We start from the raw sequence: 15,096 nt of genomic DNA on the forward strand, positions 1-15,096 counted from the left end.
AGGGGGTGCAGAAGAGTCCAGCCCTGCGAGCGAAGGCAGAGGGGGTTTGATCTTGATGTATTAAAGATCACGGCACAAAGGGCTGATGCATTAAAAGGGATGGTTCCTAGATGAGAGTCAGAAATAACCCAACTTCTTACAGTTTCATTGCTTTAAATTATTTGAACAGGCTTTATGTTAGCCGGGATGGCAACTTAACTAAGCAAACTGCATGAGTAGAAGACAACTGAAGGAACTGAATGTTTCTCAGGAAGGCTGAGAATTTACTCCCAGCTGGCCATCATTTACACAATCAGATGGGAGCTAATTAGTTCAATGGAGTTACAGCACTAAGACGGGTTACACTAATTCCTTTGGGACAGCCAAAGAAGTTAGAGCTTTTACACATGCAGGTAAAAACAGGAGGTTTGCAAGCTGTTGAAAGAAGAAGAGACATTTAGATGAGCCAAACAATCCCTTCCTTTTTATAATGAAGTTAGCAAAAGCAGATTTCAGCGACAGGCGTCAGAAAGGCAGAGCTTTGGCTTTTCATGAATCCTTAGGCAGTTTCAGAGTAAATACGAGAGATATTTATACGACTTTACCAGTATTCCTACTCTGAGCACCTCCTTGTCGAAGCTGAAGCGGTCCGACCACCACGCTCGCTTTTTCCTCGGCAGAACTCGTGTCTCTCTTGGACCTGCTGGCACAGCCCCGGTAGCAGCGGGAGGAATAGTCGTGGAGCCTGCACACCACCAGCTCGCACCGCAGGTACACCGACGCGTGGTGGCTGATGAACTCAAAGGCATTAAACTTGAACCGGGCGAAGTGGCTGTAGGGGGAGTTGTAAGTGACGTAGGAAGAATCTCTAACGCATCTAGAGAGAAACCGAAAGAGAGAGTTAGTGTTCGTGGAGTCACACACGTACATTCCTGCAAAAGTACAATAGGTTAAAACAAATTTATATCATAGCAGGTGTGAAGAACACAAAAGGATAAAAACGCAAATTTATGGTATAATGAAGTCCTGTGAAGCAGTTAGAACATTGACTACTCTTTTTTTTTTTTCCAATAGAAGGAGACTGTAAGTAGTGAAGAGGGGAAAACAGACTCATTAATGTCGGTGCTGTACGAGGCATTAAAAAATGGATCTAATGCTTGACCTAGTTTTACTAAAATATTTAACACTTAGGACCATAGATTCCTGCTGCCAGTTTTCACTATCTCATCTACCTCACTCCCACTACTTAGAGTTTTGCGTGTAGGTCAAGGATGAAGTAAGAGAAATGAAGTGCTAGTAAGGTTTGAATGTCATTTCTTATTTCCAGGCTCATACTGTAAAAATTAAAAAAATCAAAGACCCCTTCTAACAGTCTGTTGATAATGAGATCTGAACCAATTCGCATTGGCTTTATTCTTTAAACAAACGCAGAAAGGGTATTACAGCTATGCTTCTAATGACTTGAAAAAGCTCTTACCCATCCTTGATTATATCATAGGCCAGAGTGTTGAAATCACGAGGATCAGGTGATGCCACACATGTGTCAACAAACACGATCAGATTTGGGTCAGAACTGTGAAGATAAGCTTGAAGGTACAAATTTTGGTTCAAGTCAATGTAGTATGGAGATTCTTGCACTTGCCGCAAGAATGATGAGGAATCATAAAAAGTGATGTTCACGTCATATCTTCCAAACTGATTTTCATTCACATCTATAGTATCTTCAGCCACATACATGATTTGCATCCATGTGTTCTGTAGCATTTTGCAGCTGACGTGTAAATTAATATTCTTTTTCCTCCTGATTATGTGCCCAGAAGATGTAACTTTGATCGTGTTGGAATAGTTGATTGTATCATTGTTCTCCTGTTTAACACGTAATTTAAAGTGAGGAATTGCATTTTTGTCGTATTCTAAGATTTGATAGAGTAATATGCAATTTAGAAATGTAGATTCATCTTAAACTCTCAACCAAAAAGCTTGATGTTGGTCTTTCCTGCTCACACATTGTAAATAAACTTGCTGAAGTGTGTAATTAAACAGAAATCAGTGGAGAAAAACTCTTTTTTAAAACCAGGGCAGACCCAACTTATTGAACATCAGCACATAACAATTGAGTCATGCCCATTCCTCCCAGGTCTCCATGACACTTAAACACTACGTCTACTTTAAATCACAGGAGGTTCATGTGGCTTCCTCCCATGCCTTCCTCCTTGGAAGCTCATTTCTATTAAGCATGATGATTCCCAGAGGCATGGAAAGCTAAAAACCTCCGGGTCTCTTTGGTTCACTTAGCACTGTGGACCACAACGGCCCTTCCATGACTTTTTTCAAAGCAGGTCCTGTAATTCAGTGCTCACAACGGGAAGCGTACCTCTCGTATCGTCCCACAGCCGTCGTAGGGAATGTTGAATATAACCTGGTGTGATGTGACTGTTGGTTCACAGCGACCGTCGTTCAGGGTGACCATCGGTGCCGAGTAGCCTTGAGACTGGAGATAGTCTCTGCTAACCACCGCTCGCATGTAGTCTGGCAAGCACAGAAGGGCTGGCAGAAGAAGATACATATTAGTGACTTTAGGAATTTTTTTAATGTTTAAAGGTTGTAACTGAACCAAGTGCCGTATTTTTTCTTCATTTAGAAGGTAGGCAGTTCACGCACCGACCTGTCATATTTCATCCACATCATTTCTCCCTAACATCTTCAAATACACACAAATATTTATTTTGCAAACAAAAGCAATAAACAGGCTTGTCTGTTGAAAAACTCCGACCGGGAACTTACTAGTGTTGTGATCTGCTGGAATGGAGGAGTAGTGAGCCTGAAATCCTCGGAAAGCGTCTCTAGAATCGCTGCGAAAGCGGACGGTCATCATGTTTGAAGAGGATACGTACGTGGGAAAGGAACCAGAACAAAGTCTCCCAAGAAGCAGGGAAGAGTGTGGAGGCCCGTCATAGACTTCGACATAGTCATGCTGGCATCTGCCGCTTTGCATCCTGGCGAACAAATGTCAGCACTTTGTCAAATACATTTCAGAAACTCTGATTTAACTGCCTAAAGTGATAAAATCTTTCAGTACTTCAAGTTTTCACGGCAGAGGTTTTATTCATTTTGTACGTAGCTGGAGCAGAAAATCGTGAGCAGAAAATACTACAGTAATTCAGATTTTATTCTGGTCTTCCAACTGCTGGATGTCTTTAAAATTGAGAAGGTTGCTTGTTTCAAATAAGTTTTCAAACTTCTCAAGTAGGTTTTGAGTTTGTTGTTTGCCCGGGAAATCAAAGCTTTACTTACGCAATGTCTCTAAATGTGAGCATAACGCGGAAATTGTTCTCTACTTGTATTTCCCACACGCAGTCAGCGTTGTTTGGATAACTTCCAGGGTAGAAGGGACTCTGCAGCACCCCAGAGGAATTTGAGAGTGAGCCACCACAAAAATAAGTTGCTGCAGAAAGAAATGGAAAAAGAATTTACTTACAGTAATCTCTACAAAATTGGTGCTTGAGCTGTACGTGTCTCATCTGCAGGTGCTGAAAAACAGGTCTCCCACTGACTGCAGGTGATGTTCCGCATGAGCCAAATCGAAACAAATATTTGGTTTTTGCTTTAGGTTTGCTTCCTTGTTGGATTTGGGATCCTCTGTCACTTCCATGGTGTCAGACCACCCTCTTCAGGCTGGGCTGGTAACACCTTGATGCTTTCTGCTCTGGTCTCTCTGCACTTGAGGTCTGATGCTGGGAGGTGTCATGACAGTCAAAATGGAAGTACCGTCCTGAACAAACAGCATTCCTATCCTCTGCTGCTTCTCTTTATTCCCCTAAGGACTTTGGAGGATAAATAAGTTGCAAGTCTTTTAGGAAACTTTGTACTTTTATGGTCTTAGACTGAAATAAGCACTCCAGGCTGCTGGGCCAAGTCTTAAATATATCTCATTTCTCCTCTAAGCAGACCTGCAAAAAGCTTTCATGTTCCTGCCAGCATGAACGACATTTAATTCTTATGTTAAACACACAGATAATCCTAAAAGTTTCCTTATAGGAAGGAAAGCACAAGCTCTGAACTTAATTCCTATAAGATGTGACACCGAAAGGAAACAACCCCCCATTGTATATGCCTGCACAGGGACACCTGGCAGTGCACCACGCTCCTCCCCGCCTCAGGATTTTGGGATTCTTGGGCTATTCCAAGGTTGGGAGCATCAGCTGTACTGAGGCACTGCCTCTTCCTCTGGTCAGACTGGACAGGCTCTCGGGCACCTTCACTTTCATACTATTTTCTATGGTGAATGGTTGAGCTCCAAATCTAAAATTTGCTTTCTGCGGCAAAACCAGGGGGCTGAAGACCGTAACAGCTCTAGTACGCAGAAGACCTGAAAATTACACATTGAAGTACTTGAACACCACCCTGCCAGTGCTGAGGTACGTGGTCAGAAGTTAGAGATTTAGACAACACTTCCCAAGCTTTGAGCCTGCTGAAGAGCCAGTGAGGAAAAGACTTGGCCACAGCCAACCAGCATGACTGCAAAATAGGCATCACTGAAATGCAAGGGGATATCACAGCCTGGCTAGGAATTATCATGCAAATTTAAAGTGTTATTGCCATAGAAGTGAAAACTAAATTAAAGAAAGCCCAACAGGGAGATAGCCCACGAATAAGACAGAGGAGAGGTGCCACAAAAGAGCATTACCTGATGGAGGTGTCGGGGTGGCCAGAGCAGCTGTAAGTGTGGAAGAAGAAGAGCCACAAGTGAGATGTCTTGTTCAGTAGAGGCACAGACACGGCCCCACCTTGGGGTATAGGGTACCACGACGGCGATCGTGACGAAAACGGGATGGGGACACAGGAGACCAAGAACTCCACTGTAGAGCTGGTGGCCTCTGCTACCCACGCACCTGCGCAGATGACACTGGCGTCCTCTATGTGCCTGCAGTTGTGCACACCCCAGCCATTGTGCCTGCACATCTGGAGGGAGGGCTCGTCCCCACTGCACTGCACGTCATCCAGGAAGATGGTCCCAGAGCCAACGCCGAAGTGTGCGTTGCCCGGGGCGGCCACGGGCTGGCCGCAGCCCAGCTGCTGGCACACCACCTGGGCATCACGCAGGTCCCACAAGTCGTCACACACCGTCCCCCAGCTGTTGCCATTGTACACCTCCACGCGGCCCTCGCAGCCGTTCCTCCCGCCGGACAGCCGCAGGCTGGCACCTGGGACATGGCATGTGGCACTGGGTTAGGGTCCTTCCAGTCCAGCACCTGATGCTCCCACCTCCCCGTTTCTTTTGGAGTTTTGGCCACAGTGACCATGAGCTGGGTCAGTGCAGACCTGAAGGGACCAGGGGTGGATAGTGACGGCGCAAAGTCCCTGGGTGTGCAGAAGGCAGATGCACAATGAGCACAGATCTGCTGGGAGGCCCATGGGAGATGCCTGGGGGTTCTCGGGGCTGGCTGGGCTACTGAGGCATTTGCAGAAAAATCCTTTGCACGCCTTAGCTGTGGCCCATCCCCTGAGGAGGACCACTCATGCACCCTGGAGATGTTTGAGTTCATGGGACCTGACAGGGTGCCTGCAAGGGTACTGGCCATCTTGGCTTGATGATTGCAAAGCCACCACCATGTCCTGGCATCAGAGCAGCAGCCTGTTTCCTGGGCTGCCCCATAAGGCATATGGGATTGAGGGAATGGCTTACTCTCATCCACATGGCACCTGCTGCCCCACAGCTGGGGGTCGTGGGGTGGCTGGCAGGGCAGGGCTGCAGTCACCACTGCAGCCACCTTTCTACAGTGACTTAGCTCCTCCCTGGTAGCAGCCCCCAAAACACATGACATGTTGTTGCGGGCAGAAGAGAGCAGCAGCACTGCACTGGGCAGGCTCAGGTCAGCATGTCCCCTCTCCTCTCCTCTCATGCCAGGATATGGGCTCGCTGCAAGGCTGGGAACAAGCTGGGTGGGCATGAGTTACCTGTTGTGTACAGCCATTCAGCAGGAGGGGTTGGATGTGTTAGATGTGCAGCTGCAAGGAAGAAGATGAGGCTTTGAGAAACTTGGTCCAGTGGAAGGTGAACCTGTCCATGGCAGGAGGGTTGGAACTAGATGATCTTTAAGGTCCCTTCCAACCCAAATCATTCTATGATTCTATAAGATGGGTTGAATGAAAGGGCAGCTAATGCAGCAGGCTCTTGGTAATGGCCATGGCAATGGCAGTGAAGCTCTCCCCTACCATCCCCCATCCAGACACCAGCCTGACATGTTGCCAGTGCTGCCCCATCTTCCCCATGCTGTGATCCCACAATCCTACTCTCTGCCACTGAAATGAGCACCTACAGCTGCAAGTGTGGAGAGCCTGCTGTGCCCTCTGTGTACCAAAAGAGCTTTTTTGCCCTAGACATGCTTCCAGCACCAGGCAGCAAAAGCCCCCGGAACCTCGTCACTCCCCCAAGAGAGGGAAGCATGGCTGCTCCCAAAGGAGGGCGCCCAAAGCCACCCGGTGGGATCTGCGGGAGAGCTGGTGGCCTCTGCTGCCCACACACCTGCGCAGATGACACTGGCGTCCTCTATGTGCCTGCAGTTGTGTGCACCCCAGCCATTGTGCCTGCACATCTGGAGGGAGGGCTCGTCCCCACTGCACTGCACGTCATCCAGGAAGATGGTCCCAGAGCCAACGCCGAAGTGTGCGTTGCCCGGGGCGGCCACGGGCTGGCCGCAGCCCAGCTGCTGGCACACCACCTGGGCATCACGCAGGTCCCACAAGTCGTCACACACCGTCCCCCAGCTGTTGCCATTGTACACCTCCACGCGGCCCTCGCAGCCGTTCCTCCCGCCGGACAGCCGCAGGCTGGCACCTGGGACATGGCATGTGGCACTGGGTTAGGGTCCTTCCAGTCCAGCACCTCCTGCTCCCACTTCCCTGTCTCTTTTGGAGATTTGGCCACAGTGACCATGAGCTGGGTTGGTGCAGACCTGAAGGGACCAGGGGTGGGCGGTGACTGAGCAAAGTCCCTGGGTGTGCTGAAGGCAGATTTGCCCTGCCCAGGGACCTGCTGGGGGGCCCAAGGGAGCTTCCTCAGAGTCCTTGGGACTTGTTGGGGCACTGGGGCATTTGCAGAAAAACCTTTTGTACACCTTACTGTGGCCCATCTCCTGAGGAGGACCACTCATGCATCTTGGTGATGTCATGGACAGAGGGGAGCCACAGTCCTGCACTGGGCAAGCTCAGGCCAGCACATCCCCTCTGCTCTTCTCTCCTCTCCTGCCAGGATGGGGCTTGTTGCAAGGCTGGGAACAAGCTGGGTGGGCATGAGTTACCTGTTGTGTACAGCCATTCAGCAGGAGGGGTTGGATGTGTTAGATGTGCGGCTGCAAAGAAGAAGATGAGGCTTTGAGCAACTTGGTCTAGTGGAAGGTGTCCCTGTCCATGGCAGGAGGGTTGGAACTAGATGATCTTTAAGGTCCCTTCCAATCTAACGCTTTCTGTGATTCAAAGATTCTATAAGATGGGTTGAATGAAAGGGCAAGTGAATGCAGCAGGCTCTTGGCAATGGCCGTGGCAACGCAGTGGAGCTCCCCCCTACCATTCCCCATCCAGACACCAGCCTGACATGTTGCCAGTGCTGCCCCATCTTCCCCATGCTGTGATCCCACAATCCTACTCTTTGCCACTGAAATGAGCACCTACAGCTGCAAGTGTGGAGAGCCTGCTGTGCCCTCTGTGTGCCAAAAGAGCTTTTTTGCCCTAGACATGCTTCCAGCACCAGGCAGCAAAAGCCCCCGGAACCTCGTCACTCCCCCAAGAGAGGGAAGCATGGCTGCTCCCAAAGGAGGGCGCCCAAAGCCACCCGGTGGGATCTGCGGGAGAGCTGGTGGCCTCTGCTGCCCACGCACCTGCGCAGATGACACTGGCGTCCTCCGCATGCCTGCAGTTGTGCACACCCCAGCCATTGTGCCTGCACATCTGGAGGGAGGGCTCGTCCCCACTGCACTGCACGTCATCCAGGAAGATGGTCCCAGAGCCGACGCCGAAGTGTGCGTTGCCCGGGGCGGCCACGGGCTGGCCGCAGCCCAGCTGCTGGCACACCACCTGGGCATCACGCAGGTCCCACAAGTCGTCACACACCGTCCCCCAGCTGTTGCCATTGTACACCTCCACGCGGCCCTCGCAGCCGTTCCTCCCGCCGGACAGCCGCAGGCTGGCACCTGGGACATGGCACATGGCATCAGGTTAGGGTTCCTCCAGTCCAGCACCCTGTGTCCCCAGATGGACCCCTACAGCAGGGAGCCTGCATGGTTGCTTCAAGGCCAGGGATGGGACTGATGGGCTTGAATTACCTGTTGAATATGGACTGTTTATGATGGGCACTGTAGCTATGGATGCAAGTGAACTTTTGGTGTCTATGAAAAATGCTCTGAACACAGTCAGTGCATGTCATGCACCCTGAATTAGCCCGTCTTCAAGGAGCCCCTGTCCTATGGCATTTCTTGTCATGCAAGAGGTTTTTCATTCAATTGAAATGACTATCATGACTTTTCTATTTCACAGAGCCGTGTCCTCCTTAGGCAGGACCCACAGGACCACTGAGGTCTAACTCGCATTACAAAACATTTGATGCAGCAGTTCTCTTTTCCAGCCACATCCCAAATCCCAGAGCATGTCTAGGAAATAGCTATGGCACTACCCATGCAGGAACCAGAGGGCTGAAGGCAGAATGATCCCCTGTCTCAATCCCCACAGTTGCAGTGAGAGCAAAACCCTTCCTGAATACTTTCCTTCACCTGCAATGACTACAGAGGTCCTAGACCCAAGCCTCAGCCCCTCAGTTTACCAGCTCTTCTCCATGCTCTGCTTGCATCTCTGTGGACTTGGATGCTAGGAATGACCTAACTGGAGTGGCCCATGGATGGGAGACCCTCCATTGCAATCAGATCTGGGAAGAGAGATCAGAGGCATTAAAGAGATCAGTGAGTGACAGTGGACAGGGTTACCTGGCGTGCTGCTCTCTGTGGTCGTCTCCACTAGTGAGGACGTCTCTGCCGTGGGGGTTGTTGGTGCCATGGTAGTTGCCTCTGCCAAGAAGGACATCCCTGCTAGGAAGGTCACTAGTGGTATGGAAGTCACCTCTGCTGGGGAGGTCACTGGTGCTGTGGTGGTTGTCTCCACTAGGGAGGTTGTCTCTGATACAGGTGTCGTTGGCTCTGTGGTTGATTCCACTACAGAGGTTGTCACTGTTATGGATGTCGTTGGTCCTGTGGCAGTCGTCTCTGCTAGGAAGGACGTCTCTGCTACAGAAGTAATTGGTGCTGTGGTGGTTGTCTCCACTAGGGAGCTTGTCTCTTGTACAGGTGTCGTTGGCTCTGTGGTTGATTCCACTACAGAGGTTGTCACTGTTATGGATGTCGTTGGTCCTGTGGCAGTCGTCTCTGCAGGGAAGGACGTCTCTGCTACGGAAGTAATTGGTGCTGTGGTGGTTGTCTCCACTAGGGAGCTTGTCTCTTGTACAGGTGTCGTTGGCTCTGTGGTTGATTCCACTACAGAGGTTGTCACTGCTATGGATGTCGTTGGTCCTGTGATAGTCGTCTCTGCAGGGAAGGACGTCTCTGCTACGGAAGTAATTGGTGCTGTGGTGGTTGTCTCCACTAGGGAGCTTGTCTCCACTGTGGAGGACATTGACGCTGTGACGATTGGGTCTTCTAGAGTGGTCATTGGTGCTGTGGTGGTAGTCTCCTCTATGAAGGTCGTCTCCTCTGTGGAGGTCATCTCCACTATGGAGGTTGTATCCAGTGTTGAGGCTGTTGGTACTGTGGAGGTTGGCACTCTAGTGGTCTCTCCTGTGAATACAGGAGAAAAACACCATCCACATGAGGACCGTGCTTGTGCAATGGGTACATCTGTGTGTTAGCTACAAGTCCAGTTGCTCAAGAACGCAATGAAATCATGACAAATTATTCTGATGGCATACTCCATCTTGTTGACTGGGGTCAACAGAGAGCATGGAGGTGGGTAACAGCCAATTGAAAATTGTTCTTGAAAGTGCTATTTCCAGATGGTGACAACAGGAAAAGCACCTGTTGTGGCACCTGCTCCCAGCCACAGGACACCACAGCCTAGATGTGGCCAGAGGCTGTCCTCCACAGGCTCCTGCCATGGAGTCAGGAGCTGTAGAATTGCTGGCAGCAGGAGGGCTTGGACCTACCACCATCACTGATGCCCTTCTGCAGAGGCAGGTCATCCCCAGGACCAGCCTGGCAGTGGTCTTGGGGTGGTGCTTGGCGCAAGGCCAGGAGTGGATCAGGCCAGCATGGATTACCTGTTAAACATGGCCAGTTTGTCGTAGCACTGGAGCTACGAATGCAAGCAAGAAATAAATGGCACCTAAAAAGACACTGAATATGGCATGCTTGTGGTAATAGAAGTATCAGAGCAAGTTTTGTAGTTTTCTTCCAAGTTCTGATACAGCTAACATTTTCTTCTAGCATGAATTCAGCTCTCTATGCTCTTCCTCCGAGGAAATGTGGAAAACTGCAATATGTATGAAACACCTGAACAACCTGTTGTCATTGGCCATGTCTCAGTTCATAACGATCTGTTGTTGATACAGGAGAAAGTAACATACAAACGAACTACCTTTTCTTAAAAAGTAAGGGGAAAGCAAAATCAGAAAATGGCAAGGTACTCAAAATGGATGGATATTTGTAAAGGAAAAGAATATTAATGGACCCAAACTTGATGGAAAACTTGAAAAATAAAAAAAAATGCAAAGGGAGTTGCCAGTTGTGGTGATTTGGATTGTGACATTATTATTGCCCGTAAGGAATGCATTAAGGCTTGTGATACGAAGATGAGTTTCACCTAGCCCCATTCCTCCCTGATGATCAGATCATCGCTTACCACACAGCTTTGCCTCTAATTTTGATTTGTTTCCTTATTCTCTTTGTCACTGCTGGGTGATTAGATAGAATAAGAGTTCTGCGTATTGCAATGTATGTCTGATCCTTGGATTTTTTTAGTTGCTTTGCATGGAGTGAGCAAGCACAGTTTGTATACCACCCTAGTGAGAAAAACATGAGTCCATGCTGGCTCTGCAGGGTCAGTGGGGTGAGAAGACAGGGTGGCTGGAGGATCAGACTTCGCTTACTGAGAACTGGTCTTTTCAGAGGGACTGTGCCCTTCCACAGATAGGAAATTCTTCATAATAAAGTAGAAAGAAAGATTAGACAGGTATATGTATATATATCTGGTGTATCTGGTATAACATTCCACCATATGTCTTGAATGGATGAAATGTTACCTCAGGGGGAGAACGTCTGCATACCCCCATGCTGACATGTGTATACTGGGTGCAATTTATAGCAAAAGTATTAAGAAAAGAAAAATGTGACAGCACCTGAACAGACAACACCAGCATCTTCATAGTGGGCACAGTTGTGTTTCCTCCATCCAGCGTGACTACAATACGACAAGGAGACCTCATCTCCCCTGCACTTCACATTGTCCAGTAGGATGTCGCCCGAGCCTTGGCCAAAGTAAGCGCTTCCCATAGCTGCAATGGCCTGGCCACATCCCAGCTGCCTGCACACAACCTGGGCATCAGCAAGGTCCCAGAAATCATCACAAACTGTCCCCAGCCGTCCTCTGTAGTAGACCTCAACGCGACCTTCACATCTGTGCCTTCCATTCACCAGCCGGAGACGGGCCACTTTGGGAGAGAGGGAATTGAGCACAAACACAGACAGACAAATAAGCTGGAAGTGACCTCAGGAAGTCATCTATTCTGTCCTCTTGCCCCATCGTTCATCGCAGGTGCTTGGCTAGCCCGATATTAAATGCTTGTGAGGACAGAGGTGACAGACACCTTTTTTCTTCCTCTCCCAAATCTCAAAATCAGCTGCATGCATTTTATGCGAGATTTCTACAGAAAATTTAGACAGCAGGCTAAGCACGAACTATTTCAGCAAAAAGGGAAATGTTTTAGTAATAAGAAAAGCATAACAGGAAAGCAAAAGAGATAAAATGAATTTCAGTATCTGAATGAAATCTGAGTAAACTGTATTAAGAGAACAGGACTAAATTTTTTTTCACTTTATTAACAGGAAGAAAATGGCATGTTTTAAGAACATATTTCGTATTTATGTATTTCTTCTATTCATTGTTGTCAAAACGTTTTATGCTAAAGAAAAAGGAAACGTAGCAATTTACATTGAATCCTGCTGGAATTTAGGATGTGCAGCACAGCTTTCCTGCCCTCAAGCTGTGTCTAGAAGCACGTATGAGTAGCACTAATCCTACGTGATGTACAAAGCCTCTGCTGACCTGGGTGTAGCAGAGAAAGCAGAGTGGTGGCTCAAACAGATCACTGAGGCTCCAGGGACTCAACAAGATGCAGCTTGGATAGCCAAGACCATGGCTTTTTCCTAAACCTATGCTCGTGCGGCTGCTACAGAATTAGGCTAGATGAATCTTTCAGAAAAACTACAGAATTTCAGAGAAAACAAGAGTCGTTCTTTGTTTTTCTCCCTGGTTCATGCCATTTAACTAGAATTTCTCTTTTTCTTCTACAATTTTTAGGAGGATTTTAATGACCTAGAGTCCACACATCACAACCAAATCTTGTATTTTTAAGAGTAATTTTAATGGAAGAATTCCACTAAGTGTTCAACAGAATGGACAATGGTCTCAACAGGATTATAAAAATTTCAATAGGAATCCAGTGGCTTTATTTCTTATATACCAGTAAAGTGTTATTAGAGTTTGAAATAAAGAAATATTTAATAACCTATCATGTATCCATCTGATAACTGCTGTTAGAGTGTATTCATTGAGGTAAAACCCATATGCTCTCCAGTTTGAGCTAGCTTGTTCATAATTTAGACATTCTGCAGGGAACAGTATAAAAATCCTGATTTTAGAGATCCATTTTTTGGTGAAGAAGTTTATTAAAGACTTTACCACTAAGTGTAAGCGAGCAAATAAAGGTTGTAACTTAGGATTTGCAGTATTTACACTTTGGAAATGAAAACATGCACACTGCACTCGTTATACTTTGCGTTTCTGCCAAATACATATTTAGCTTGGTATTAAGCACTGAATAGGTAATCCAAAGCAAAACAAATCTGAGAAGTTAACAGCTTCAGCATTTCTTCACTGCTTCTAATTCTTTTTTTGTTGGGCTAGAAGGACCGTCAAGACAGCGTCCAAACTAAATTTGTCCCTATTTGTATGCACTGAACTGCCAGTTCAAAGGGAGAAGCTACACAAGCGACCCTTGACTTATGTCTGATATGTTTCTTCAAATATCTGTTTGGACATTTTTGAACCATACTCATGGGATTTTTGAGAAGCGAAACAGCAAACCTGGCAAAACGTCAGAGCAGGATTAGGAAATTAAAGCTGATCTAAACCAGTTTTATTTGCTTTCATTCAGGGTCTGTCATCACTGTGAGAGCATAACCATCCGCTGGGCATGTAATTAGATAGGTTGCGTCCTGCCTCACACTTTGAAGATGTCAAAAAGACAAAAGCCTGTGATTATACAAGTACAGCACTTACTCTGATCCAGGAGACAGAGGCAGGGGCTGGAGAATGGAGCCAAGAGCAGAGAGAACTGGAGCAGCAAGAGTGAGACAGCTTATCACCAGGCAAGCAGAGGACAGATGAGGAAAACTGGATGGAGTGGATGATGGCAACATAATTTATCATAATGATGCTTAAAAGCCAATTAGAAAAATCATTGGCAATTATTCTAGGACATACATAGAACTATTTAGCTCAAAGACACCTACATCACACAGGAAATAGAAACTAAGCATGTAAAGAAAAAGGCAATGACTAAAAAAAGGCTGAACTAAGTGTTTCATGTCTTTTGTTATTTTTATATGTCCCTCATTTATCCACAGTGTTAGATTATGAAATCTAACATCTTGTTATACTTCATTAAATTGTACGTAAGATCAAGAAGAATCAAATAATATGAGCAATATTAAATATTATAAATATTATAAATTTTATATAATTTTATATAATTTATATATTTATTTATTAAATATTATAAGTATATATATGCATGCATATACTCAGGAATAAATATATATATTTAAAAAAAAATAAATTATTCTATAATTCTTAGATCAGATTTCTAGAACTGGAAGAATGACTCATTCATAACATCCTTACAGCCACAATTCTCGCAATGATACAAGGCACGAAGACAAGCATGACCCTGTGGCAGCAAAATGAACTCCTCTAAATGGTTTAAATCATTGTTATAATTCACTATGATGATTAGTTCATAACTTTAGTAGAACAAAACTGTGCTATCTCTTTCACCCAATTTCCCCTTTAATCTTTTGCCCAAAACAATACCAGCACAAACGTGACTTCAATTCGCGGGATCCACAGGGAGGATCCCAAACAGTCTTGACAATTTCTTTTATGCACCCTAGAACAAGTCCAAATGCTTTACCTGATTTGGCCTCCAGAACTGCTGGACCTAGCAAGAGTAGCCATGTCAAAATCATAGTGGTACCCATCTCACCAAGTGCTTTGGCAGAAAGGACCGCCAGAATATATAGTCTCTATTTCTGAAGGGGAGTGGCTCGATAGGTTTCTCTTTCTAAAAAAAAAAAACGATAAAAAGAAAACACCACACAGTCCTGTGATCTGAAACAAAAATATGTTTGATTTGTTATTCAAGATTTTGTAACTTCCTGGGTTTTGCAGAAAGATAATATGTCAAGAGTAACATTTTCCACTGCCTGGAAAGAAATATTTATGCTACTATAGGTTTCACAGTCATCTCACTGTACAAACTAAATAAGCTCTTAACCAGACACTTTTCAATTCTGGCTGATGAATCTCAGTATTTTTCTTTTATGAGAAGATTCCTTGACAGGTCTAAGGAAGGCAATCTTGAAACGTAAATGGATTTCCTTCAGTAAAATAATAAAAGAGCTTCATATTTTCATCCCAACTAGTGAAACAAGTCTCACTGGGACACCATGAATTTTGACAGGTTTGGCACACTCAAATATAACGTAAGACCTGGCAGCCCTGTTCAAGTGTGGTTGGAGAGTCTCTGAACATAACCCACCAGAACTGTGGCTGTTGCTGAATGCAACATGAAGATAACGG

The 15,096-nt window shown here is 46.4% G+C and overlaps 1 protein-coding gene across 1 annotated transcript; it reads right to left on the minus strand.

Annotated features, from left to right (window-relative positions):
* Nucleotides 1-570: 570 nt before the first annotated feature.
* Nucleotides 571-14,495, minus strand: LOC104382752 (scavenger receptor cysteine-rich domain-containing protein DMBT1). The gene is made up of 11 exons (XM_086616799.1): nt 14,429-14,495; nt 11,354-11,665; nt 8,955-9,797; nt 7,853-8,168; nt 6,506-6,837; nt 4,767-5,183; nt 3,274-3,424; nt 2,764-2,975; nt 2,354-2,526; nt 1,457-1,845; nt 571-856 (listed from the first exon to the last, which is right to left on the minus strand). Exons 1-11 carry the CDS (start codon nt 14,493-14,495, stop codon nt 571-573), a joined length of 3,498 nt encoding a protein of 1,165 aa, XP_086472925.1.
* Between the last annotated feature and the right edge of the window lie 601 nt (nt 14,496-15,096).

The sequence above is a fragment of the Tauraco erythrolophus genome, chromosome 9, assembly GCF_009769465.1.
Source record: "Tauraco erythrolophus isolate bTauEry1 chromosome 9, bTauEry1.pri, whole genome shotgun sequence".
NCBI classification, from domain to species: domain Eukaryota; kingdom Metazoa; phylum Chordata; class Aves; order Musophagiformes; family Musophagidae; genus Tauraco; species Tauraco erythrolophus.

What these genes read in the sequence shown, in the direction of transcription:
- LOC104382752 (XM_086616799.1), bottom strand. Translation starts at nt 14,495, where the DNA reads ATGGGTACCACTATGATTTTGACATGGCTACTCTTGCTAGGTCCAGCA. An exon ending in CACAGAGAGCAGCACGCCAG is followed by an intron (nt 8,169 to 8,954) that starts GTAACCCTGTCC and finishes GCCATGTCCCAG; the next exon opens with GTGCCAGCCTGCGGCTGTCC. An exon ending in AGTGTCATCTGCGCAGGTGC is followed by an intron (nt 6,838 to 7,852) that starts GTGGGCAGCAGA and finishes ACCCTAACCCAG; the next exon opens with TGCCACATGCCATGTCCCAG.